This window comes from Gossypium raimondii, chromosome 8 (assembly GCF_025698545.1).
Source record: "Gossypium raimondii isolate GPD5lz chromosome 8, ASM2569854v1, whole genome shotgun sequence".
In the NCBI taxonomy this organism is placed as follows: domain Eukaryota; kingdom Viridiplantae; phylum Streptophyta; class Magnoliopsida; order Malvales; family Malvaceae; genus Gossypium; species Gossypium raimondii.
In genome coordinates this window covers 55436763-55464600 of record NC_068572.1, presented here as the reverse complement: position 1 = coordinate 55464600, position 27838 = coordinate 55436763, and the positions used below count along the sequence as shown (strand labels likewise).

At 35.8% G+C, this 27838-nt stretch overlaps 2 protein-coding genes across 5 annotated transcripts; one reads left to right on the top strand and one right to left on the bottom strand.

The window, feature by feature from the left end:
* The first annotated feature begins 111 nt into the window (after positions 1–111).
* Positions 112–12139, top strand: LOC105793694 (uncharacterized). 4 transcript variants are annotated; one of them, XM_052635377.1, is made up of 4 exons: positions 112–254; positions 689–762; positions 8281–9004; positions 10951–12139. In XM_052635377.1, exon 3 carries the CDS (start codon positions 8297–8299, stop codon positions 8900–8902), a length of 606 nt encoding a protein of 201 aa, XP_052491337.1. In that variant the 5' UTR covers positions 112–254; positions 689–762; positions 8281–8296; the 3' UTR covers positions 8903–9004; positions 10951–12139. The 4 variants fall into 4 exon arrangements, 3 of the variants coding, with proteins under 3 accessions (XP_052491337.1, XP_052491339.1, XP_012476227.1); XM_052635379.1 differs by having other exon boundaries at positions 10942–12139; XR_001133551.2 differs by lacking the exons at positions 8281–9004; positions 10951–12139 and adding an exon at positions 2317–2814.
* Positions 10947–27781, bottom strand: LOC105792274 (protein SPIRRIG). Its single transcript, XM_012620771.2, has 19 exons — positions 27461–27781; positions 25727–25796; positions 25559–25644; positions 24594–24729; positions 24436–24492; positions 23968–24141; positions 23661–23852; positions 23494–23559; positions 22030–22144; positions 20697–21859; positions 19786–20464; positions 19601–19703; positions 18383–19497; positions 16667–18302; positions 13519–16524; positions 12937–13245; positions 12477–12783; positions 12201–12347; positions 10947–12092 (listed from the first exon to the last, which is right to left on the bottom strand). Exons 1-19 carry the CDS (start codon positions 27673–27675, stop codon positions 10947–10949), a joined length of 10722 nt encoding a protein of 3573 aa, XP_012476225.1. The 5' UTR covers positions 27676–27781.
* Between the last annotated feature and the right edge of the window lie 57 nt (positions 27782–27838).

Genomic DNA, 27838 nt, shown 5'->3' with positions numbered 1-27838 from the left:
ATGTGGAAGAATGAAATACATACATTTTAGTAATGATTACATATTTACTTATTATTTAAGTAAGTAATTTTATATTATTATTTTATTGTTATTATATTAAACTAATTAAATAAAAGAAATAAAAGATGGAAAAAGAGGAATAGAAACAGAATAGGCAAACGAAACAGAGAAGGAAAGAAGGAAAGGAAAGAAAAAGAAAAAAAAAGGGAAGGAAAGGAAGAAAATTTGGGATTTCAAGCTTTCAAGCTTAATTGGTAAGTCAAATTAAGTCCTTTTCTTATAATTTTTAGTTTTAGTATTCTAGAACAAAGTATTATTGGATTTATGTTGAAATTTGAGAAATTATTATATTTCTAGACATTGATTATGTTGAATAAATGAAAGAATTAGGGTTAAATTGATTAAATTTCAAGTTAAAAGTTAGTAAAAGGTTGATTTGTAAAATAAATTATAGGCTTTGAATTAATAGGGACTAAATTGAGAGAATTTTGAAATTAAGGATTTATGGTGAAAATGAAGAGTTAAAGTGAATTTATAGTAAGAATTAAGAGAGCATATGGAGTTAGATTGGGAAAATAAAATTAGTATTGATAAGGGATTAAATTAGAATTTAGGTAAAGTTTAGGTATAAATGGAAATATTTTAATGAAATTGTGTATTAATAATTTTTAATTGTTTAATTACGTAGCTAATATCGTGCAAGAGTCATTGCCGAGAAAGGAAAGGGGAAGGTGATCAAGGAGTGACTCGAGAAAATTTACGGTTAGTATTACCATAATTCGAATTTAATTATTAATTGTTAAAATTTAAATTAATTTACATGATAAGCAATTTAAGATAAGTATCATGATTGAATTAAATGAAAAATACGTATTGGTATTGAATTTATTAATAGTAATTATTTTTGAATTTGAATAATATGTTTAGTAAATAAAATTAAGGTGAATATTGATATTGAATTAAATGATATTGAATCGTATGTGAATTGAATGAAATTAAATGAAGTATGAATATGTATGAGCATTTGATGGTATACTGATTGGAAGATGAAAAATGTATTGAATTAAATTGTGATTAAATTGTGATTAAATTGGAATTGAAAGTATGAGAAAGTGATTGAATTGAAATGTGATTCGAATACCCTATTAACTTATCGGACTAGATTGGATACAAATGGCATGCCATAGGATTTGTGATGTGATGAGGAGATTTGTAGCTCGGCCGAGAAGATGATTATGTTATTATATGCTTCGGTTTATCCGAAGAGGCATTTAATGCCTTATTGGTGTGTTTGGGAGGATATGATATATTGGGTGTGTTATGGAGGATTTATATTTATTTCAAGTGTGTTTTGGTTGGATATTTTGGTGTGTTTGGGTGGAATCCGCGTATCTGTCAGAGTCCGAGTCAAGTTAATAGGGGTGAATGAATAATTTTGATAATATAAATTTTATTGAATGATCTTGAATATGAATCGAAAAGAAAGATTAAATTGAGATATAGAAAATGAAATGTATGAACCATGGGTTCAAGAAATAGATAATGATATAATTCATGAAATGGTTTTGGTAGTAAGAGATGATGTAAAATCTAAATGAAGAAAAGCAATTTGAAATAGCTTTTGTTGAAAAATGAGAAGTGAAAATTAAATGATTTGAATAGAGAAATTATATGTGAATTTAATTGAATACAAGTTATTGAAATTTATTTATGGATTTAATGTATAAATTGAGTGTTAAAAGATTATATGTGTAAATTGATTTAAAATGAACGAATCGAATTGAAAGATAGTTATTATTATTATTGTTGTTGTTGAAACAAGTTGATTTAATATATGAAATGTTTATTGAAAGATTAATGGTATAAATTGAAATAATAATAAAAATAGTGTATGAGTTAATTTGAATAAAATTTTATAAAATTAGTTATTATTATTATTATTGAAACATGTTGGTTTAAACGTTTAATTTGATTATTAAAAGATTAAAAGTATAAAATGAATATAAATAGAAATGATAATGAATGAGTTGATAAAGTGATTGAATTTGTATAAATTGGAATGAGTTACTAGAATGAGATGTTGAAAATCCAATAGAATTGAGATAGTGAAATAAGGTATGAATACAATTAAATACAAGAATTGAAATATTGCTTATTGTTATTAATTATCAAGTTGGTTTTATGTACGAGATAATTAATGAATAATTATAGACATAAATTAAATGTATATAATTTATCGATTAATGTTATTAATTTGAATTATAGTAATACCACTGAGTATTCCCATGCTCAGCGTACGGTTGTTTCCGTGCGCAGGTTAGTAGAAATCCAGTGTTCGGTCCAGCATCCAAAGTAGTCCCGACCTCAGAGAAATTTTAGTGATGTACCTTTGTTTGATAATGTGGCATGTACCTAGGTGATGTATAGGTTAAGTATAAAAGTTTTGTTATTACGGTTGTAGAATGATGTTTATATTGGTTATAAGTATGAAATGGAACCAATATGACATATTTGATACAAGTATGCTATATCTGTTATTTAATTGTGAACTAGTTATAAGTTATCTGATATATCCGGTAATGCTCCGTAATCCTGTTCCAGCGATGGTTTAGGGTTAAAGGGTGTTACATGTAGATTTAGCGATGTATTTTTCTTTTGATAACGTGGCATGTACCTAAGTAATGTTTATACCTAAGTGATGTATAGGGATTAGTCAATTTGAATGTTTGTATCTATGATATTGCTAAAGGAAGATGTGTGAGTATGTGATAATGTTTGGCTTTTAAAATGGTTAAGTATGGATATGTTTGGTAATATGTATGTTTAGATGATAAATCATGCATGGAAATCATGAAAGAGTAAAATTTGTAAAGAAACAGATTTCAAGCAGCTACAGTGATGTGACTTTGAAAATCACCTAGGATAGTATAAAATTAATTAGAGGGTGAATGATATATGGAATTAAAGCTTGTTGAGTCTATTTTCACGGAAAATAACGGTTTAACAAAAGAAATTTTATATTTTGAGATATGAGAACTTTAGTGAGACAGGGTCAGAACTGTTTTTGGAGTCCTCTGTTCTAAGTTTAGAAAATCATTATAAATTGCACAAAAATGGTTATGAGTTGTAGTTTATATCTATAGATTCCTTATTGAGTATATTTTCTGTAGAAACGAGTAATAACTTCATATGAAAATCCTATAGTGAGAAAATTTATTTTTAGTGGCAAGAGGTCAGGACAGTCAAGTGGTAAAATAGGGGAGACTTTAACTAATAAACTGTACTAATTGGCTGAACCAAAAATTCTGAAAATTTTATAGTAGGAAGATATATGAGTCTAGTTTCAGGGAAAATTTTCAGAATTAAATTTCGAGTCCCGTAACTCGATTTATAATTAATTTAGTAACTGCTGCGCGATTAGACAGATTGCTGTAAATAGTAAAATTAATTTTCAAAACAAGTTTTTATGCTTCGAATTAGTAAGATAAGCTAAGTAATGCCTCGTACTCGACTCCGGAAACGGTCTCGGGTAAGGGGTGTTACACGTAATCACATAATATTTGATGCCATAGCCCAGCTATGGTCTTACACGGAATTACATATCACTTATTGCCATGGTCCATCCATGGTATTTTTCGTCAATTCGTCTTTATCACTGAACGAAAGTACTCAACCCTGCGTTCTACTCAATTTGAACTTTCTTTCCAATTTATCTATCTTTCTCAACAATCATAATTCAACCATGAATATATATATATAGAATAATACATTATGTCATGCATAATACTAACAAATTATTGTTTGGTTTCATCCATATGAATTTACAATTCAATTCATAATAACTAATTGAAATGAAACATTATGTCATTTCTAATTCAACGTTTATCAATATAATCGGCATATGACCAATTTATATACAAATCATTCATATATTTTATTTTTCCTCCTCCTCCTCTTCATTCCACATCTTTAATGTACATAACACTCTTATAAATAACATTTTTTATAATTTTACTATTCACTCACATGTATATTCAAAGTTGTCTATCCGAGTCAAAGTCACTAAATTATTTTTATCCAGAGCTAAAAAGCTCCAAATTAAGATCCGTTACTTTTTCCTGAAACTAGATTCACATATATTCTTACCATAAAATTTTAATAATTTTTGGCTTAGCCAATAAGTACAGTTTATTCTTTAAAGTTTCCCATGTTTCACTGCTCGACAGTTCTGACCTCTCTTCACTAAAAATTAATTATCCCACTGTAAAGAATTTGGATGGTACTTACGTTTATTCCACTTGAAAATAAACTTATTCAGGGTTCTAAACATATAATGTTTAGCCCATAATTATTTTTGTACAATTTTTAACAATTTTCCAAAGTCAGAACAGGGGATTCCAAACTCATTCTGACCCTATCTCACTAAACTTAAAATATCTCAAAATATATAAGTCTTTTGCTTTCTCTATTTCTTTTATGTAAAAATAGACTCATTAAGATTTCATTTCATATCTTATTCACTCTCTAGTTCAATTTCCACCATTTTTAGTGATTTTTCAAAGTCACACAACTGTTTCTGTCCAAAACTATTTTGTTGTTAATTCTACTATTTCATAATTTCACCTTTTCACTTTCGATCACTATTCAATTCAATTCCATACATATATTCATCATTCAATTACACTTAATTGTTACATGATCTCATGTATTTTCACTTAGTCAATTTCCCGTTGAACACTCGGAACATACACGGATACGTAGAGAATTAGCACATAAGTGCCACACTGATATGTAGCCGAAGCTACCACTGATACGTAGCCGTAGCTACCACTGAAATGTAGCTGAAGCTACCACTGATATGTAGCCGTAGCTACCACTGAAATGTAGCCGAAGCTACCACTGATCAATAACACTGGAAATGTCCACGGGCCTGCTCACACAAGCTACCAGGTGTCTGCAACACATGCTAGATCACCCGGCACCCGGGATTCACTGTAACACTTGTCTCTAGTGACATGTCACTTGTATCCACTTCTATTCCTAAGTTCAACCGGGAATTTACACTTAACACTTTATTTTAAACACTTTATCACTTGAATAATTCATGAAAAATTTTCCTTCCACATTCAATATTAATTCACATATCAAATATAATTCACAATTTATAAAAATATATTGCTATTATTTACACATAACTTACTTTGGTGCAACAATATAAAAATTTAGCAATTTAGTCTTTAATCTTTTCTTTTCTCCGATCAAGGTTGATTCCGCTTCTTTCTTGATCTATAATAACACATTTGACTTATTTAATACTCACATTTATCAAAACAGTCCTTGACTCAAACTTTTGAAAAATTACTATTTTGCCCCTAAACTTTTGCATATTTACACTTTTGCCCTTAAACTTTTGCATATTTACACTATTTCCCCAAAGCTCGTAAATTAAACTTCATCCCTTATTCTTATTTATTATAACATGCTAAACAGTTTTCCCTTCTACGGCAACATCGAATTCTCACTCTAACACTTACTTATGAGCATTAGGTATTTTTATTGATTAGGTCATTTTACTCGTTTTCACTTAAAATCGCTTAGCAAAAGTTGTTTAACATAATTTCAAGCTTTATATTCTACCATATGACATCAAAATAAACACATTTCACCTATGGGTATTTTTCCAAATATAAACCCTAAGTTAAATTATTGCTAGAATAAGCTAAATCAAGTTATTAGGACTCCAAAAACTTAAAGAACGTTAAAAACGGGGCTTGGAATCACTTACTATGGAGCTTGGAAGCTTGAAAACCCTAACTATGGATCTCCCCCCTAAGGAAGTGAGTTAGACAAAAAGAGAAGCAACTTGGACAAAAAGAGAAGTAACTTGGACAAAAAGAAACGAAGTGACTTAGACAAATTTTTTTTGTCGATAACCTCAGACCAATCAATCGAATATTGATTAATACGTAATCGATCGAACACTACTTGAAAATGACTCTTCTGCTCAGAAACGAAATGTTCCAAATGCTCCTGGAAATTCTTGCTCCCATTGGACCATTTGTATCTATATGCATTAGGATCCCGATTCATGGATCTCTCGGTCCGAGAAATCAAAATAAGAGGATTGAACCATTTCTTCTTAATCTTTTTCAAATTCGGCCAAGGCTTGAAGATGGACAAATTTTTGGCTATTTTGACCTTTTTAATTCTTTTAATTACTAAATGACCAAAATACCCCCAACTTAAAAATATCCTATTTCACTTATCTCATGTCCATTTTTGTCCAATAAGTTAACCAATGGTCTAATTTCCATTTAAGGACCTCTAATTTAAAATTTCATAACAATTGGACACTTTTAACATGTAGAACTCAACTTTTGCACTTTTTACAATTTAATCCTTTTTACTAAATTGAGTGCCCAAACGTTGAAATTTTTGAACGAAATTTTCACAAAATCATTCCATGAAATCGTAGACCATAAAAATATAATAAAAATAATTTTTTTCCTCGTCAGATTTGTGGTCCCAAAATCACTATTCCGACTAGGCCCAAAATCGGGCTGTTACAAAAATAATCTTAATAGTGTTAGTAGTTAGACTTGAATTTTGAAATCTGAAAAATGAAGGAACTAAATTTCTAGAAAAGAATGTACAAGGACTTCTAAATTTACTAAGAGTATAGGGATTTATGACATTTTTTTTTTCTAGAAAAAAAATCATCAATAGTTGTTAAGCTGGAAAAGGAGATACTTCATCCATGTTTTGCGAGACTGTAGCAAGGCTTGTGTTATGTGGAAACAATTTATCCCTGAAAGGTGTTCTATGCAGTTTTTTTCCATCCCGCTATTAGACTGGATCATTTTAAATTTAAGGAATGAGCTTGATCTAGGTTATATAGAGGTAGAGTGGCAGTCTTTGTTTGATATAATTTATTGGAATATGTGGAAACAAAAGAATCTGTGGATCTTCCAAAGGGTGGATGTTGATTTAAAGTATATTCTTATTTCTTCGTGGAGTTGGGTTCGCTCTATCAAGCATAGTCTTATTTCATCTGTTGGGTCTTCTAGGAGTCTTAGCCGTTGCAGTTAATGGAAACCTCCACCGTCGGGGTTCATTAAATTAAACACGGATGGAGTGAGATCCCCGAGTTTGGGATTTGCATCAACTGCAGTAGTGGTGAGAGATGTTAAGGCTAGATGGCTTGGAGGTGTGGGTAGAAATATCAGAAGATGTAGTGTCGTGATAAATCAAACAGGGATTCCGCGATAAGAATAAGGAACTTTGTAAAAAGAAGTGACAAGCGATTTTCCAGAAGAACATCTTGACTGGTGTAAAGCAAAAGATTCCATATGATTCTATCAGGATCAAGGAAATCCCAACAGAAATCATTGAGCAAGTTCGTATAGATGAAAATTCAATTTATATAGCAACTGCTTTATCTTTGTAATTCAGCTCTATTTTATTAAAAAAAGAAGAAGAGATATTTGCGAAACTACTAGCACTAGGCAAATTTCTCAACAAAGAAGATAAGCATAAGCAAGCAGCTAGCAGTGCAGCACGCGCCAACACTTTCTTTGGTGAATCGGTAATTATCGCCGCCATTTTCGAACTCTAGCTCGAGTTCACTCAGCTCGACTCGCGGCCCTCCCAACTGTTGCCTTCCTTCAATACTCTGTATCTTTTTGTTTTTTTCGGCTTTTTCTTCTGTATCAGGTTGATCCGTTCTGATTTTGTGAGCAGTAAATAGCTATCTTAAACCTTCCAAGTTTAAGCATTTCAGTTAAATTTCAAGCTTCTTTTCTCCTTAAAGAAGAATAACAAGAGTTTTTAAGTGTGAAAATTAGGGTTTAGGGTTTTTGCGGTTACAGTAGGTTTGTCGCGATGCGTTAACTACATTGTTAAACGCTACATTATTTAGTTGTAATTTAGACTGTTTTTTAGTAATAAACACAGTGGCGAATGCATATCATATTCGTAGCATTGGTCTGTTTTAGAGGATATGCATCGCTTGTAGCTTGAAAGGGTGTATGTGAGTGAATCTGGAGTTTACACATCTTTAAATTTTAGGGCTCTTCTAAACGGAATTTTATTCACAAAATTTGTTGAAAGAATTGTTCTTGAAGAAGCTTGTATGTCTGATATGTGAGAATGAAGTAGAATTTTATGTTCCACATGCATCAAAAAGTGAACTTTTTTTTTTGTTATGTATTAATCTATTAGACTATTTTATGAACTAACATTGTGGTGTAACTCAAGTAGCTGGATTATATTTTTTCTCAGTCGGTCTTTTAAAGGCATGGACCCTTCATTACCCCAAAACCTGGAGGAATATTCCGCTTCTTCGACGACCGTAAAATTCGGGCGCCCCCTCCCATTACTCCGTGGTCCAATCCCGGCCGGAACTTCGGACGACCCATCGTCCGGTCCATACATCCTTGCCTTCAAAGACCTTCCTTCTTGGGCCGCCGCTTACAAATCCTGCGAATCAAAAATCATATTTCAATGCGAGGAAGGCGCACGAATTGGGTGCGCCATCACTGCTTCCAACAAGTGCAAACCCGCTTGGTGGCAGTCCCTGATTGGTTGGAAATCAATGGACTTGACGGAAAGAGAGCGGTGCGAAGATATCGAAATGGAAGCTTGTTTGGTTGCCGCTAAGGAAAAATGCGTCGGCTTCGCCAAGGTAAAGTGTACGACGCCGTTTTTGGATGCGAGAATCGCAGTGGGGGAGAAGGAGATAATGAATAAACGGGTTGAGAGGATGGTACACGCAGCATCGTTGCAGGAGGAAAGCAAATGGGCCTATTTTATCGGGTCGGATAATTTGGGAGGGTCCAAACCAAGGGTGACTAATTCCAGAGCTAGTCAGTATTTGGTCCCCGGTTCTCAACTTCAAATGTGAACCGTCACATGGGTCCGGAGTTTCAGTCGGGTTTTTTTTTTAAGCAGTGGCAATTCTAAAGTGGACAATTGGGTGTTGTAATAAGCAAAACACCAGGCTAAGGTATGTTAAATTTTGTTTGTTGACAATTTGTAGAGGTTTTTTAACTTGAACATTGGCTTTGAATTTCTGGGTAGAATTTAGAAACATCTTATTTTAGAAATGCATACACAATGTGTTAACTTTTTTGTCATACAATAAAAGAGACCCTTTAAAGAATTTTGGATACAACATTCAACAGAAATAAGAAATAGCATAGGAATAAAATCCCAGTTTTCAAAAAGGTGAAATGTACTCGAAAGATGGGCTCTTTCAGTAGAATATAAGCAATGGCCAATCTTTGACTGTGCCCATATAGGCATATAGCATCTAAACTTTCTCATTTTCTTCCATATTATGACCCGAGTAGTGCACAATTCGGCAGTAGGTTCTAACTGCATGCTTTTCACAAATACATAATACTTTTCTAAGCACTTGAGCTTTGCAGGCATATTAGTGACCATTGTTATGGATGTCTTTTGCGCTCTAGTTTTTATTTTCTTACAAAATGCTCCGTACGTCGAAAAAATTATACTGCATTTAACATGAATTTTTATTTTATAAAACTAAAGTCTCATGAATTTTGTAAAAATTTAGAACATTTTGGGCTAGAAATAATTATACTGTATTTTGCAATAGCATATGCCATGAGAAATTAGCTCTAGAAATTTAGGTTTTAATACTGTTAAATTTTAGTGAAGAACATGCAGATTGGATCAAATTAGACCCTCTACTATTAAATGGATCAATATAATCTATGAATCATTAAACAAATAAAGCCAAATTATAATAGAGTTATTAAAAATGATATGATGTTTTTAATTTGTAGTTCAAAATTCAATAAAATATCTCATTTACAAAAGCATAAAATTTTTCAAAATAATAATTTTGGGAAATAAATGAATTTTTTACAAAAACTAAGCCGATTCATTTAATAGTAGAGATTAATTTAATCTAGTTTCCATAATTGAGAAACCAATCAAATAGTTAGGCAGTTAAACTTTCACTGAAATGTTATACATGTTGAATAGTTATAAAAAATTTTCATATAATTTAGTGGTATTATTATAAACCTAATTAGTTAACTTCAAAAAAAAAGCTAATAGAACACTCATTAGCAAAATTGATTTTGGGTGCGATGCACTTTTTCTTTTTCAGCTATACAACTTGATTACAAACAGTTAGCAAAATCCATCTCTATGTACATGCCAAACCCAGTAGTGGCTATGTTTTTCAAAAGCCATATATCCTCCACTTTTAAAAAAAACATACGAGAAAAGCGTATAGCCTGTCACTCCCACGTTCAAAATGGAGAGAGTTGAAGCCACCATGCAAATGCATTGTAATAAAAAAAGCCTCAATGCTTGTAAATATGGGAAGGTTTCAAGAGATTTTACCTTTATAATCTCTATAAAGTCTATCCAAGCTGCTTTTGTTGTCTTTGCTTTTTGGCTTTTCATGCTATCATGAAGAGAGAATCTGTATTTCTGTTACAAGAAATCGGAATAAGGTGTTTTTAACACAAACATAAAATCAGGAACTGATATAGATGAAAATCATCTGTAAAAGTATCATGGAGGTCTTTATACTAAGAGTTGAATTACATTTTGTTCCTTCTACTCAATAAGTGGACAAATTAGTCCCTATACATTAGATAGAAAAGCAAATTGTACCTTTTATTAAAATTTTCATCTATTTCTATTATTAAAAACTAGTCCATATACGTCAATATGAGGTACACGTGGTTGTCGAGTTAATTTGTTAGCCATGCCAGTTTTTATAAATGGCTAGAGTTTTTAATAGAAATGATCAATTTGCTCTTTAATTTAATGTACAAAGACTAATTTGCCCCTTAGTAGAGGGGGCAAAATGTAATCTGAAGCCTCCTTAGTACTTTACCAAAATCATTCAATAGTTTGTTTGTTCTTTGTTTTTTAAAATTAGCACACCTGATTTGCCAGATCTTTCAGGGCGGTAACGACCACGACAGCAAATGGCCACCAGAATCACCACTCAGCAACTGCTTCAAATCAGTAGTTAAGAAAAGGGAAGTAACAGGGTGCTTATGAAACGTCAATACCTTGTGGAGGAGCAATCTGTATTCTGGTGACTTGTCCAAAGGCAACCCTCCTGTGGTTCCAACGCTAGTCGAATTACTTATCGTCTCTATGTCAGTACAGTGAACCATATGCCAGACCTTAACAGCCCCATCGTGGTGACCTGTTACATACCAGTTTGTGTCCAGCCAATCAGAGAAGGTTGAACTTGTCACAGAGATTATATAATCAGATGGCACCTGGGATGTGCTAATTACTGCTAGACAGCATCCATTGATGCTCCAAACAGCAAATAGAGTTCCAGCAGCAGTCATAATTTCACCAGTTAAATCATTCACATAGACTGCAGAAACTGATGTTGGGAATTCGGGAAGTTGCCTAACGAATCGTAAGGAGCTGAGGTCCCATATGATAACAGTGCAGTCTTCTGATCCGCTCACGATCAACATATAAGGCTGATTGACATGAAGACATGTGATTTTGGATCTGTGAGCACAAAGCACTTTCTCTAACATCAAACGACTGGAGGCACGCGGATGCTCCTCGCTGATTTTCCAAACATAAACTAGACCATCTTCAGCGCCAGTAACCAAAATGTGACCATCATGGCTAAAACCAGCACACTGAGTTTGGTTTCCTAAATGAAGATTCTCATGTGTTGAAAGGAGTCGGTCTTGGTCAAAACTCAAAAATCTCAAGCTGAGATCAGGGAAATCCCATGCGACATATTTGGCATACATTCGAGGTTTAAGCTTAGTGTTTGCCTTCCCAATAAGAACTTTCTCTTGGAAAGTGACAATCTGAGTAATGGAATAAGAGCTTTTCCGTATTTCGTGTGGAACAAGAAGAGTTGAATTCTTCAGTGGATGAGGAGGAAGCTTTCTATCAGACCGCCTTTTCACGTGTGGTTTCAGGAATAGTTGCTTAGGTGTCTGTCCAAAATGATTGATCTGAGCTAGAATGGAAGCTTTCATTGAAGGATCTGTAACTGCATCTATGTCCACGCTCCCTTCATATGTGTAGTGGTAGAAAACATTAGCAGCTTTTTCAGCAGCCTGTCAATTGTAACAACAATATACGGAAAACTTAAGAATTTTCAACATCTTTCTCAAGTAATGTGTTTGAGTGTTGAAAATGTGCTTCAAGAGAATGCCAGTACCTACCTTCCCCCTTTGTTTATATCCAAAAATGAGGTCTATCCAATGGTGAAGATTTTCCGAAACAAAATCGGATTCTAAGGCCTCTCTATGCATCCGAATGAACTCTCTAGCACTTCCTTTAGCCCAAGGAGGAAGGTGAACGTCATCAACCTAGGGAAATATGAAACAAGAGAAAATGAGAAGTTTGTAAGTCTTAACGAACCACAAAATTTGGCAAATTACAAAGAAGAATTTATAGATCATGCTATACAACTTAAAAAAAAATTAACCAAGACAGACCTTTTCCCCTGACTGTTTCTCACCCAAGTCAAGACTGAAGCGATTTTCCAAAAACTCAGGCATGTAGAAGAATTCTGGGATCAGTTCTTTCACATCTGATGTGTTACCCTTCCCAGCAGCACTCAACCAAGTGTCTCTTATGCTACTGAAAAGACGATCAGCATGATCGAACTGGCCACCCTGTAGCTTCTGGTTTTCCGCACTGAATGGTGGCAAGCGAAGGAGATAAAAGAGAACAATGCCAGCACTAGAATAGTGAGAACCATAATGAAATTTTGGGACCTCTGGGTCATCCCAGCTCTCATATCTGAAAAATAAAAGAGAATGGCAATGGTAAAGCATAGCATAGATACACAACCTAATACATGCATTTTAAAGACCATTTTAAAGAAAGTAGCACAAATGCATCAATATGATCTTTCATATAATAGTATGATCTTGAATAAATATTGGGATTGACCTGGTCTTAAATTCCTCTTCCCCTTCTGGTGTCTGACAGCCCATTGGTTTTTCAAGTTTGCGGAAGGTTTTGGGATCTGACAAGTCCAGATTTTCACTCTCATAATTAGCAAGAACCCATGGGAAGACTGGGTATTGAGTAAGATCGCTATATCCACGTCCTGCCAAGGTATTGAGATGCATGAGGTACTGGAAATTGCTGATTTCTCCACTTTGCCATCTCTTTGAGAAAGATTTAGCTGTTATTTTAAAGAGACGACCACCCTCATTGATTTCCTGTTTTGTTGATCCTGAAATTGTTGTGTCCAACCTGATGCAAGGAAAAGAACTACAAAGTAAACAATCTTTTTCAAGATTCAGAAGATAAAGGAAGAAAGACAAGCACTTAAAGTAATGAAGCATAAGCACAGCAAGGCACAGTTGTCATTGGCAAAGATAGATGCTTGGGATAAACAGAAAGGCTAGTGGATACAGCCTTTTCTGTACCTTTACATCGCCCTTCATTTTCAAGAAGTAGCTAATACCACACCATAAAGCTACCTTAGAAACAGAACTAAAAGTAGATGAGTGCTAGATTACATACATGCTGTTCCTTGGCAGATTCACGGCAACCAGATTTTTGTATACTTCATCTCTTTCTCTTTTGTGAAACACCAGGAGATCATTATATCCGTCCATGCTAAACAACTCAACAGCAACAGGACGTAGCTGGTAATCACGCTTTAAAATCTCATGAATGCTATCAAGCTTCCACATACGCCAAGGGTGAGGTAAATTACCACTGGCAACCACTTTCTCCTTTCCCCATGCACCACCATTGTAGGCCCAGGCTCTTCCCCCTATCAATGCCTTTGGTGTTGTGCCCCAGGATAAAGTTGCTTTTGATAGGCAATCCATACTGCCAGTAACATCCTTCTTAACACCCAATGCCTGATCAATAACAGAGAGCTCATCTTCACATTCCTTCTCACATATGCAGCCAGTATCATCAATGTAAAAGTTCTCTATTACATATAAACAAAGTTCCCCTATCAGAAATATACCATCATGTTTGTCCAGACCAACTACTCGCTCACAGTTATATCTGAATCGAATCTTTTCCTGTTGTTCTAAATAAGGTCTGATTAAATATTCACTATCATTTTGCAGCGCCTTATCTAATTTATCCTCAGTAACTTTGATTTCATCAATCCTAACAGAAGGTGACAGCCCAGGAAATTCAGCTTCAGATCTTCCTGGTATGCTTTCCGACATAGGAACAGAAACTGCACTAGATTTTGCACCATACTCAAGAGCTGAGTGAAGACTAGCTTCAGTTACACTGCTAGCTTTGTCATCATTCCAGCCATTTTTAACAGAAGTTACATCCTTCGCGTCATCTGATCCTTTATACAATGATTCATCATATAGTTCAATTTCATTCAAAAGATTGAAAATAGCTTTGGAACCAGAATCAGAAACATCTGGACCATCCTCATTTTTTATCTTGGAAAGCTCCATCTCACTTAATTCCAAATGCCCATCAAGAACATTTTGGATACTGTTAATTCTTAATTTACAGCACTCAAGCTTTTTGCGCATCCTGTATGGACCCTCAATGGGGCAAAGTTGCCATTCAGGATCTTTAGAAGCAGAGGGTTTACGGATTGGGAATATTCCTCGTTCATGTAGAAGTTGTTGGAGATGGGTTTGCCATTCGCTTTCAGCATGGAGAACCCACCCATACTTATCCTGACGGACAACTCTCAACTCGGTAGACATTGTATCACGAAGCCTCTCCACTGCATATCTCCTTTCAGTTGCTTGCTCCCAGTGTTTTTGTTCAAACTTTGAAGTATCTCGTGATCTTCTTCCCATTTCCCTCTTACGACGGCCCTCCATGCCTTTGATTCTTACTCCAGGAAATTTTGCTGAGCCAGAAACATACTGCTCCCACATTATGGCTGCACATTGCTCCAGTACTTTATTTATCATCTCTTCAGATGTCCGAAGCCAGTCAAAGAAAGAAGATAAGTTTCCAGTCAACAATTTGTCAAAACCACCATGCAGTACATCTAGGCGCTGTCCTTTGTTAGGTTTGGAGACAAGCAGGTCTTCCAGAGAAGATTTTCGATGAACCAGTAAATACTTGACAACATCAATTGCCAGGTTCTGTACATTTCGCCTTTGGTCACGAATAAGATAAATTAAATTTACACAAAGACAGCAATTTAGATCAATATCAAGATTGGTTGGACAGAATATTATTTGTCGGTGAGCAACTAATAACTGCAAAACCTTGCTGATATCAATTCCTGGATCATCTTGTGAAGAGTTTGTGAGTGATCTTTGCGTAGGTTCTGTTAGTAGACCGAAGGAGGAAACGAGATCTTCTTCCCCTATGCTAATCAGGAATGATGGTAGGAAGCAGTACAGTATCATCCTATTTGTATTCTTAAGAACTGAATGTACGTAAGCCTCAAGTTGTCTGCTACCTCTTGTAATAGACAAAAGACCCTTTCCAGTAGGAGCTGCATCTTCAATTCGACCATCTTTGTTTGCTAATTGCAACATTGATAACAAGAATTCTAGAGTTTTCAGTACACCAGCAGGTTGAGGGAAAGCGCCCATGTAAACACGATCAACAATCATCCAGCATAATGCATCTAAGTTTGAGGACCATTTGGTCTTATCTAACTTTTTCTCTTCTTCTTCATCGTCATGCAAGAGACGCCTTTCAATGAAGTTCATTAGTCTGCTTAGAAATAAACCTTGAAAAACCATCATAGATTCAGCTTCAACATATAGTGGAACCATTTCCAAGATGCTCTCCACAAATTGTGCTGCTTTTATTTGCTCTGTTAAAAGGTTAGCCAGTACTTCAGCTATAAAATCCAACATAGCAGCTGCCCCAGCTGAACAAGGGCCACCACCATAGCCAGAATCATCCATTTCCAGAAGAAGCTTTGGAATAACTGGAAAGGCAGTATTTGTACTTGTTGATCCTGGAGAACCAGACTTCAAGTCAGAGGATTGATCAACACTTGTAGACGTAGAAGGCTCCATGGGATTTTTGGATTCATTATGGTTTGAAGTTGAACTTAACCACGAAGTCAGAGCAATAATGGGAGATGGAGAAGGAGAAGGAGAGAGGGGGCTTTTGGGATTTAATTTCTCAGAGCAAATACAAGAATCTGGACTAGCAAGAGCTACAGAACTCTGTGAATCTGGTGGTTGAATAGCCAGATTGTCGGTATTATGGCAGGTGAACTCATTTGTGCTTGAGGCAGTAACCTGATTGACACTATCACCATCTTTGCTCTGAGTAACTTGGACATCTTCCTGCAATGATTTCTTCGATTCCTCTTGGGATGTATTAGGTTTCATCTCTTCTTTATCTTCAGCACTGAAATTTGAAGAGACAAGCATATCTTTAGAAGTTGAAGCTTGAGGGAAGCTTCCAGCACTAATAGAAGTTTTGTCAGACTGTTCCTGCTCCACAGGGAATCTAGAGGGCGCATTTTGTGAACTAGCATCATCACAATCTTTCAAATTCTTCTCTTCTGTCTCTTTTGAACGCTCTCTTGCCATCTTCACTGTGTGACCAGACCTGCAAGCCAAAATACAAACAGAACAATATTACTTATAAGTCATATTAGAGAACATATAGCATTATAATGAGATATACAATTAATGCGAATAAAATTGTAGAAAATTAGAAGCATATAGTGAGAATGTATCTCAAGACAAACCTAACACAAGAAAAATAGAGGTCAACACAACATTCTAGAAATTCTGTCCGTCTGCAAACAGCTGAAAAGGCAGGACACATCTTTGCCAAATCAACCATGAATCTCAGAACTGCAGTTGTAGCAGCAGGAGCAGATGCATCCCCACCCATTAGGCGTGCAGCATATGTCTTGTGCATGAGAGCTTCACCCTGAAGCTCCGCAGTCATGTCTGCATTTTCCTCCAGTTCTGCCGCAAGTTGGAAAAAAATTCCTGTTTGGCAAGCAATTATTGACTGCATGCTCAGCCTATCAAAGGTGGATTTTGCCATAGCAATTATAGATTCCAATAGTTCTATAAATTTCAACTCCACATGACCCCCATCACTTGGCATGAGTGCATGGAAGTCCAGCATACGAACTTCTGGCAATCTTGGATAAACTGGCTTCCCAAATATGAGGCAGAATAAGATATAATATATATCAGGAGAATCATAAAAACTAGGAAGCACACGCATAAGGCCTTGATAACCTCCACTAGTGCGGAATTTAAGAGCAAAAGTGGGAGAAGAAGCCAGACGTACACCGAGGAGAGTCATGATCCATCTCATACTAGTAGGATGAACAGCATCATCAAGAAGATAAGTCAATAATTTAGAAGAAACAATTCTATGCCACTGTTCAAGCATTTCTTCTGATTTGATGGTAATTTGAAGATCCACAAGCATCTCCAGAAGCAAATTCCTAACTATAACATGCTTCCCCATGGGCTCACGCATTATTTGATGATGTGGTTTCATCTCAGGTGGATCAAATGACATAATAACAAACCTAATCACGTTTTCAAGTTCAGACGCCAGGAACCCATCTTCCAATATAACCCCAAGGACTGCAACTAATTTTTCCAAAACAGGAACTTCAACATCACCGCGCTGCAAAGTCACCAATAAGTGTTGAACAAGGTTGATTTGACGAAGAACTGTAAGGTTGTGATTCCTATACCAATGAACAGACACAAGTTGCTCTAGAAAATTTAACAGTGCAATTTGAATGGGAACTGGGGAAGTTACCCACAGTGTCCAGTCCAGCAAAACATGTTCTACCATATTTGCATTTGACAAGACAATGCAATTTGAAGTTTCAGCTGGCAGATCAGCATTTTCTAGCTCTGAAGTATGACTGAACGAATCCTTCAGGGAAGAAAAATCATCCATGTCAAATTGATTTCCACCTGAAGATGTTTTATCACGGAACTTTGAGAGATTAAGATCCTCAAAGCTAGTTTCATGAATTGTGTCAGTAGGTAATGCAAAAGTTTGAATACATTCCAATTTACTTGGTTCGGAAAATGAAGCTTCACATGCAGCTATCTGTAAAAATATATCAAGACACTGCATATCAAATAATGACATCCTTTGACGCAGAAATAGAGCTAGCAAATGGTATCCTTTGTATGTTTGCATGTCTTTTATGTTTTGAGGGTTGTGATGAAGTGCACAAGAAAGAAGGGACAAGGCCATATGGAGCATATCCCTAGTCTCAGCTGCCTCAACAAGGGCCAAAATGACAGACATCCCACCAACAGAGCGGATAGTATCACCGATAACAATTTGCCTACAGATATAGATATCCCCATGAAGTCGTCCAAACCGTGGTATACCTGCATAGACAGCAAAAAAGAGTAATTAAGATAACTAATTTTCACTACGATTACATGTAAAGTGAGAAATTGGCACTCACCTCCAATGGGAGAAGCAGCAGCTGACAGGGGATCAACCAGATTGAGCATGTAAGATGACCCAGATGCTCGAACAGCCTCCGTACAAGTTCCATCAAATGCAAATATGAGCTTTTTACCTGAGATCTGGAATGAAAGGTTTCCTAATCTATCCAAATCCCAAACAATTCCACTTCCATCTGCCTTAGGGTCTCCCTGCTTACTTGCACTGTCAAGCTTCTGTGTTCCAGGAGGTACAGACAAGTCAGCGTCTAAGGAGTCTAAGATAGCCATGCTACCACCCCCACAAGCCTGGTAGGGGACAAAACGAAGAAGATCTGCATCTTGGAAAAGCCCTCTATACCCCCTACCAAGGATGTACATGAAACATATACAACCTGGCGTGAGCACTTCCTCAAAAAGATAGCAAGAGCGGAGTCTCCATGTCAAGTCTCTAACCCTTGCAGACGTAACTGGAGTCCCAATATTTACCTGCAAAGGTTTTCCCATGGGAGAGGGTGAATATCCCAATTTTCCCGTTTGCATTAGCTTCCCATCAAGATAAACATAAGCAACACTAGCTTGGAATAATCCAGCAAGAGCATTTGGTTTGCTATGAACAATAGCAAGATGATGCCACTGGCCTTCCTCCAGTTCTAATCCGGAAAATGATAAGGAGCAAGAGTTGCTAGTCGCAAGGGTAAGAACACCATCCTCTTGAAGATAAAGTTCAGCATAGAAAGTGCTGTCATCATCAACTGCATCAACAGAAAATATCCAGAGAACATGCTGATCATGATGCTGCCCATTTAAGCCAGTTTTCTTCTTGGGAAGACCTGATTTGGCAGGCTCAGTTTCTTTTACTTGTGTTTTAAAGAAGTTTTTAAACTGAAACCAACAGACAAACGAATAACCAGCAGCAGGCGGCCAAGATCTTTCTCCCAGAGACACCTGAAAAGAACCATGCCCAACCTTGCTCATCTCCATTTCAACAAATGGAGCCAAAGAAACATTTTCCAAAACCATATCTTCCATGAGAATTAACCTATCCATCGTATCAACAACTGTATGACCGGATTTCATCAGCCTCGTTTGTAGAATATATCTTAAAAGTGTTCGGAGTTCTGATGCAGACAATCTATTACCAGAAATTCAAGCCTCATTTGAGAAAAAACAGAAGACAGAAAAATCAAATAATTTGAGTAAATATAATGATTCCTAGACATGAACACAAAGCCTACCTATATGCCCCTAGAACCTCAACTATCTTCAAAGCACAAGAAAGTAAGAGTGAGGAGCCTGAAAGGAAGGGGTGAATTGTCTCCAGTAAAAGTTCCACAGAACCTAAATACATTGGAAAAGCAAATAGTAAGAAGCTAATGTCTAGTAATCAAGACTATAAAGGCAATAGAAGATTCCATCTCACCTACAGAGGTGAGATTTTCCAGATTGAAGGGGCCAGAACGAGCAAGCTTCTCAATAAGATTCAGCACTTCTAACTGCACCTTAGGAGTAAAAAGCAACAATGAACGGATCAGAGCTCTAATGGCACCAGCATTGTGTACTCGTTCCTTATCAGGATTAACCAAAAAACTAGTGAACTTATTTTCAGCCATATCTGCTGATGTGGCACTCTCCGGTGTTACAAAAGGTGGAAGGAGAATTTCAAGAGCAAGTTCCAACAAAAGCTGAATCACTTGCTTCTCATAATCCACACACAGCAACTGAGACTCAGAGAGAAGATCATTAAAGGTTTGTGATGATATGATAGCATGCAACTTTGTTCTATTAATGGCATTACCACACACTGCAGCTGTCATAAGGCGCAATAAATATTTGAACACTTTGATGTGATCTAACAAAGAAGATTCTTCTGAGCGTCCTTCATGACCCTGAAAACTGTGGAGGGTGGTCAGCAGAAGAGAAAACCCACTGGCTTCACCAAAGACTCTCTGAGCTTTACTATTTACTCCTAGAATGCGCCACAACGCTCCCATTGTATCACATTTCGCATCACTTTGAAGCTTGTATTGATGTCCTGAAAAACTTGTAACCATTCCACTCTTTAGAACTTCAATAATGGCTCCTAATTCTTCAGGATGACCCTGGAAAGGAAAGAGTATCCAATTGGTGTTAACAGCTGTACAGGCAGTTCACTCATGCACAAAAGCATGCAAGGGAACAAGGACATTTAGCATTACACCATTGGAAGTGAAGATCGCGAATTCTCATAATGGTAGGGGAGAAAAAGGCAAACAGGGGAGAAACAACATTCTTGCATGTAAAATCTATCAAAATTTAGATTTATCAAACAGAAAAACATGCATCTTAACAAACCTGCACATTATCTTCAGTGATCAAACATGACAATGTCCGGAGGACCCCAGCACGATGAACATTGGACACCAGGAAGGGGAGAACAGTGGTCAGACCATTGGCAGATCGGAATGAAGCTTGGCTAGCTTCAGCATCCTTCACTAAGGAAACCATACAGTCCCATGCAATTGCGATTGTATCCTCAGCTTCAAAAATAGGAAACTTCCCTGAACCAGATTCCACAAACTTGGGTGAAGTAACAATAAGAACCTCACTGTCGAAGTGCTTCTTCAAGCTGCTAGAGCTGGATTTTTCCTCCAACTGATAGGCATTACCATCATGTTGGTTTTGTCCTAAAAGAAACTTATGTTGCTTCAAACCATCCAACAAGACTTCCAGCACACCTACTTCTCTAAGGACTTTCTTGTATAGTTGGTCAAAGGAGAGGAGCTTTACAAAAAAAGAAAGGATGGTGAGCTTTAACTCTGATGTAATTGGTTGCTGTAATAAGCAACATAGAGACAGCAGTTCCTGTTCAGGAACACAATTCACTACAGTCACAGCATATTCAAGAATTTTCAAGATTCTCTCTTGCAATGATGAAGGAAATCCAGCCATGTTTAAGATCAAGAGAGGAACAGTCCTCACTTGCTGACACAACTTATAGTTTTCAAGATGACTTGAAAATATTTTAAACATTCTGTTTAATACTTCTGCCTGCAGATCCCTGCTCTCTGCCTTGAGAAAAATATCTTGCAACATCTGGACAGCTTCAAGGTCTTTAACTTTAGTATTTCCCTGTTCCCAAATTTCATCACCAAGACTGTCTGTAGATAAAGTTTGGGTTCTGCCATGGCCACCGGCCTTGGTGTGAGAGTATTTGGATTTTTTTTCATCAGGAGGACCTGTTTGAGCTAGGTTAACAAGAATATCAAGTAGCCTACTCAAAGTGGGTGAGACATTTTCAGAAGAAGAGTCCTCCTTTCCTACGGAATCCTTTTCTGCTGTGTCCTCAAAAACTTGAGCACTATTTGAACCACTATCTTTGTCAGCCTGGTGCTTCAAATAAATAGATTCAATGCCTTGATTCTGTGGGATGGAGGAAAGAACTAGAGCAAACTGAACAAGGAAGTGATAACCATGGGCATTATGTATATCTTCCCTAAGACTGAGATCACCAGCCTCTACAAATCAAAGTTGCATGATATCAACAATAACTCATGACAAAGTAAAATCTCAAATAAGAATCATTAAACAGAGGAGCCAAGACCAAAGAACTTTATGATACATAAACAAAATCTGTAATCATACTCTTCTTAAAGAATTCAACTAGGGAACATCACGAACCAATTACCTGGTCTATATGACAACTCCACACATTCAAGTAACAAGTCCACAATGCCAACAGTGTAGGCAGGGTCCCCACAATCTGGATTAAAATCTTTGACAGCAATTAGAAGAACCCTTATCTGCACAAAAGGATGTGTAGTGTATATAGGACATATTTAATAATGACAAGGAAACAAGTAATTAGAACAAATACATAGCTGAGAAAAATATAAATATGAAGATTGCTGAAAGAAACAGAACAAGACAAAACAAAGTTAACAGTTAAACTTGGTTGCATTGTGAGAATAAGAGATGTCATCACAAATCAAAGGTAAAAATAAGGCTTCCAAAGACATGCCTTCACTAGTGTCTAAAATCCTAAGACTACGTTATTAAGGTGGCCCTAACCCTGGTGAGATGAATGTGAACTGTTTCTGTCTATAGTCATAAAAAAGGAATCCACATAATGCAGAAAGCGAAAGAGAGAGAGAGAGAAGACACATAACAGACTGCATTAAGGCTTGTCAAAAACAAATATCTCAAACTCTCACAAGTCACCCACTGCATCTTAGCAAAAGCTTTACTATTCCGCTTAGTTAAAATGCAGAGCACAGGTACAGGATGAACTATTCTCAAAACCATCATATAAGACATTACAATAAAAAAATCCTTCATAATAATATTTAATAGAAGTTACACAACAAGATGCAGCAATTAAACAAAAAGTAGCCAATAAGAGAATGACATGTAATGTAAACAATCAACAATATATTGGAATTATGTACTGAAGATTCAGAAAGTAAGTAGAATAAGAGGAAGAAATAGCACTCTAACTGTATGATCTCATGAAAAAAGATAAATTCAAACAGGTATTGAAGGTTTAAATCCTTCTGGCTTCCTTAAGTTTTTGTCTTTAGATGGACTAACATCAAAGATAATGTGACTAGACACAAATCAACATTGTTCTTTGCTTACCAAGATCTTTCTGTCTGATAAATCAATGTCTTAGAAACAGTTATTCCAACTAACAAAAGAACTTAAAACTCTAAAACAGTGAAGAAGCCTGTTAAATGAGTTGACCATTGCCACTGCACTTTAGTTGATGCCCAGACAAAGAGACTTAAGGAAGCATCCTGCAGTAACTCCCAAAAAAAGTCGCCTCAACGATTCCACTCTTAGTCAATACAGAGATTCTACCCTCACTTAAATTATGGAATTCACTGCTTTCCAATTTTTTGCCTAAATTGCTCTGGTAAATATCCAAGTTGGTGAATAGTTCATATCTTGCTGCCTGTATAATTCTTCACTGTTTCACCCATAATCAACTGTAAACAAGCCTTAAATGTACAGACAAGAACGTGATCCAATGACTAAAGATTCTCTAAAGCAGAGGAGACTACAGTTAAAGAAGAAGAAAGAAAAGACACAGCATGCAGCAAGAAACCTATGTTCTTCAGATATGCTTTTAAAATTTTCCACAAAGGCATACCAGTTGATGTTTGTGTATGTATTGGGCCGTGCCTCCATTATCATTGACCAAAAGCAGTCCAAGGATCTGATGGGACAAGCAAATTATAACAGTTAAAATTTGGCAAATGAAGCTCGTACGGACCTCTTTATGGTTATGAACATTTATATTAAAACACAACAGCTTACCTGCATAGCATGTCTATGAAGTTGTATGACGTGCACTGAAACAAAACCTTCCTTATACCTTGAGAAAGCAGTTAAAGATCCATTGGCAACAGTCTGAAACAGCAACATCAGAGAATCGTCCTCAATTAAACTCTGTGCTGCTGAAGGATGACCAGCTAATGCTTTCATAATATGCACAATGCTTCCTTCTACCTGAATGAATAGCAATAAGTTTACAGTCAACCCAAAAGACATTATCCAAGTCACCTCTGTTCAAAATATTCAACTTGTGAACAGATAGTGCTGTAGATATTCATAAAATAACCACCTCAAGTCGGCAGGCTTGTCCATCAGCAACTGAATCCTTTTCAGCTGGCAATGATTCCTCAGAATCAGTAATTTTTGGCTTCTGATTAGCCTCATCAAGACTCAAAAGTGCATTCAGAATTTGAACGAGACAGCAAAATATCCCAGAATCAAGGAGAGCTTGTTTATCAAAAGGCTGCAAACAACAGAAATGATAACAACAATTAACAGTTTAAATATAAAAAAGAACAGAATTTGGGATATCAATTGTGGTGCAAAATTATAACAAACACTCATCCAAATCAATCACATTACTTCAAAAGATCAAAGCGTATAGGTTAGTTATTTTACAACATAATTCAATAATCATTAGAGGTTGGACTATCTATCTTCAGGTGGAAATGACATGAGCTTCTCACAAGCAATAAATTTAATGACAAGGTTCCAACTACAGTATCATATTATGTTATTAAAGATGAATGAAATATACCCCAGACACAAGGACTTCAACGGCGGTCAACAAATTTGATCCGGTACTGATGCCATCCTGCAGATCAGCGTACAAGAGCTAATTCCAAAAGAGAAACCCGGAAAACAATATGGATAATATACATTGAGATATAAAGCACTTAGATCCCAGAGCCAAACCTTGGTGACTTCAGAGAAAAACTGTATTACTTTTGATACATCCAAAGATCTTATTTTGCTGCTAAGTTTTAACTTTTCAACATTCGTTACAAACGCTCTTCCCACAACGAAGGAGAAGATATGTGTTTCTACTAACCTGTAATGAATTAAACCTCTAAATGTCGGTCAACATGCTCACAGTTGGAGAAAGTCAGAAAACTGCAATACCATTTGAATTAAGATACAGACAATCAATTCATACTACTAGAGATGTGCAGTACTACAGAAATAATCAAACTATTCACTAAGTAGAAATGCAAAATTGATTAATATTATTCAAATGATACAAAGAAAATCATTAATTGATGATTTCTCTATGGGATCTGAAGCTGAAGAAAATGAAAACTTCACTTACAAAGAACTAACTTTAATTACAAAAATCTTGATGAGAAGTAAGTTTTTGGAAGGAGAAAACTGTATCAACTAAAAGGCCACCGTCTATATAGTTTGGATAATCAAATGTTCTACTATATTTCCTAGAATGGATCTTAGCTAATAATAAAAGCCAGCATAAATCAAGTAAGATAATAGAAAAACAAAACTAATCTAACTGCAACGAGATCAAGTCACAACAAGAACGAATAAAAAAGTATGACCAAATATCAGAAGATGCGGTGCAACATAAATAACAGGAGCATGAATTTAGATGCCCAAACTTTGTCAAGTTCGGCTGTCTCCACATCAAAATAGTTTATGATGGAACAAGTAAGGTTATAATGGTACTGAAGTAGAGTTTCTTAACAACTCAAACAAGTTGATGAACACTGGAGAGAACAAAGCAACCGTGGCAACAGTGCTTAACAACGTGAATGTGAAAGGGAAAGTTTTGCTTGATGATCAGAAAACAGCAAAAATTGTTGACAACTACTTTATACAAAAAAAACCATGTGATATAAGAGAATAGACGGGACAATGAGCATTCATACTGGGTGACTAATTGAGCTACGTTAGCGTGCAGCTTGACTAATCTACAAAAGGCATCTACAGTCAAACTCAAGGCCATTTCTTTCTCCTGCAAAGACAATACAAACATAAGGGAATTTGTAATGGTACATAAAAGACTGCTAGGAATTAGAATATCAAGGAGAATGAACCTTTTCAGAATTGGATGAGCAGAACTCTTCCCAAAATCTATTAAAGTCCAATTCCAATTCATGTTTGTCTCTGCTGTAACAAGGGGGAAAAAAGGTAATGTCAATTTGGAAGGAATGTTGCATCCATAGAGCAAAAGAAGTGGAATCCGAAAAAGAAGACACATTATCACAGTTTTTTAATTTAAAAATGTAATTAAATAAATAGACACGAGAAAACATAAGAAACAAATGTATCCACTTGAATCACAATCAGATAGAGGGGAATTTACAAGTATAATTATATGATTAGATGTTGCACAACTAGAAAAACAAAAGAAAAAGTAGCCCAACAATTGAAAGTTAAACCAAATCTTGAACACCAAATATTTTACATAATCTCGTACACTACAAATTGGTATAATGGACTAACAAAAAGGCATATTACCAGTAAACTATTAAACTCCCAATTTTAAAGAGAACAGGATGCAGTAGCACAAAAAAGGATCTTGCTCCGTTATAAATAGATTCTAAAGCAAAACAATTTTTTTAGAGAGAGAGAAAGGACAAATTGCAGGACCTTTTTTGTGACTAAAGAGCATCCCAACATCTTTGATCCCTGTGATAGATGATATTAACATTCTGTTTTATTACTGCTTAAACTTAAATTTTCAGTAAATAAAACATTCATGCATTGACAAACCAAACATCCACACTACTCCAAAATGTAAATGCAAGCTCACACCTAAGACTAATTTCAAAATCACCTATCATTTAAATCCCACACCAGAAGTGTCAACTATTCTCAAAATGCCAGGGAATGGAGTTTACGAATGGACTTCAGGAGTAAGTGAACCTTTAGCAAAGACACAACAAAACTTCAGATTCCCGAGAATGGAAAAAAAGACGAGAAAGAAAATCCCCCAACTAGTAAATAGAGAGGTGGCATTTATCCTATTCAGGCACTCATCCTATATTCTATAATTGCCAACTAAATTCCTATAGCTCCTCCCATTACATTAATAAGAACTTCGCCACAAGCTTGGTCCAATCCTCAGTTAAAATACACCTAGCTATTCATTTTTCTAATAGAACACATCGTATGTAGCTCCAAGACTTCAATAAGATCATTTCTAGCTCATCTTTTTCCTATTTTTCCTTTCTGCTTCATCATATGTTTTTGGTCTCTTTTGATCTTTTAGGAGAAGCAGCTAATCAGAGCTACCAGAACTTGCATGAGTTAGCCCGATCACCAACTTTATTAATGGAGTAATAGTTGCCCTAGCAGATACAGTACTAGCCTACAATCAGCAATACTTAGATACCACAAGACTACACATTAGCACCTTAAAATTAGGTTCCTCCATGCATAACAATACATCTAACAGTACCAAAAAAACTCTTCCAACAAAATTTATATCTTTAAATCTTCTTCCTTGTAGAACAAGCAACAAAATACTAGAAAATCTCATCGGAGCCTAGGCTAACTTTATCAAAAACTAAATAAATTAATAAAGCAGCCGCCATAACTGAAATCATACTTCTAATTGCCCGAAATAAATTGGAGATAAACGTTAAAGGCAGTCAACGGCAAGTAAAGCAAACAGAATTTCTTTTTTAAAATGAAAATAAGTAAAGCAAACCACTATGATTCTACCAGTTCGCCTCATAAGTTAATCATCATTAGCTGATGAAAATGAAAACAGATAAAAAAAAACAATATAAATTATTCAAAAAGATGAAAATAATAAATCAAACCTGGAAGAAGAGGAGTAAGCGAAGTCGTAATGAGTTGAGAAAGCATTGGCATCACGATTGGAAGGAGGAGGAGAAGAAGACGAAGAAGAAGAAGCAGCAACTGTGGTAGCAATGGAAGCAGCAGTAGAAGATTGAGGAGGTAAACCGACCTTTTCCTTGATGTCCTTAAGCAATGATGCCCATTTCATCGTTTTCCTTTCCGATCCTTGAATCATTTACGATCGCGCCTCCCTCCTCTCATCCTACGCCGCCGTAAACACCAGATCATTACGTTCCAGAAATCGCGTCTACAATCATTCCACCTCCGATTATTCCCCCCAATCCAACTCCACACCAAAAAAGTTTTAAAAAGATTTAAAAAAAATCAAATCCAAAGCA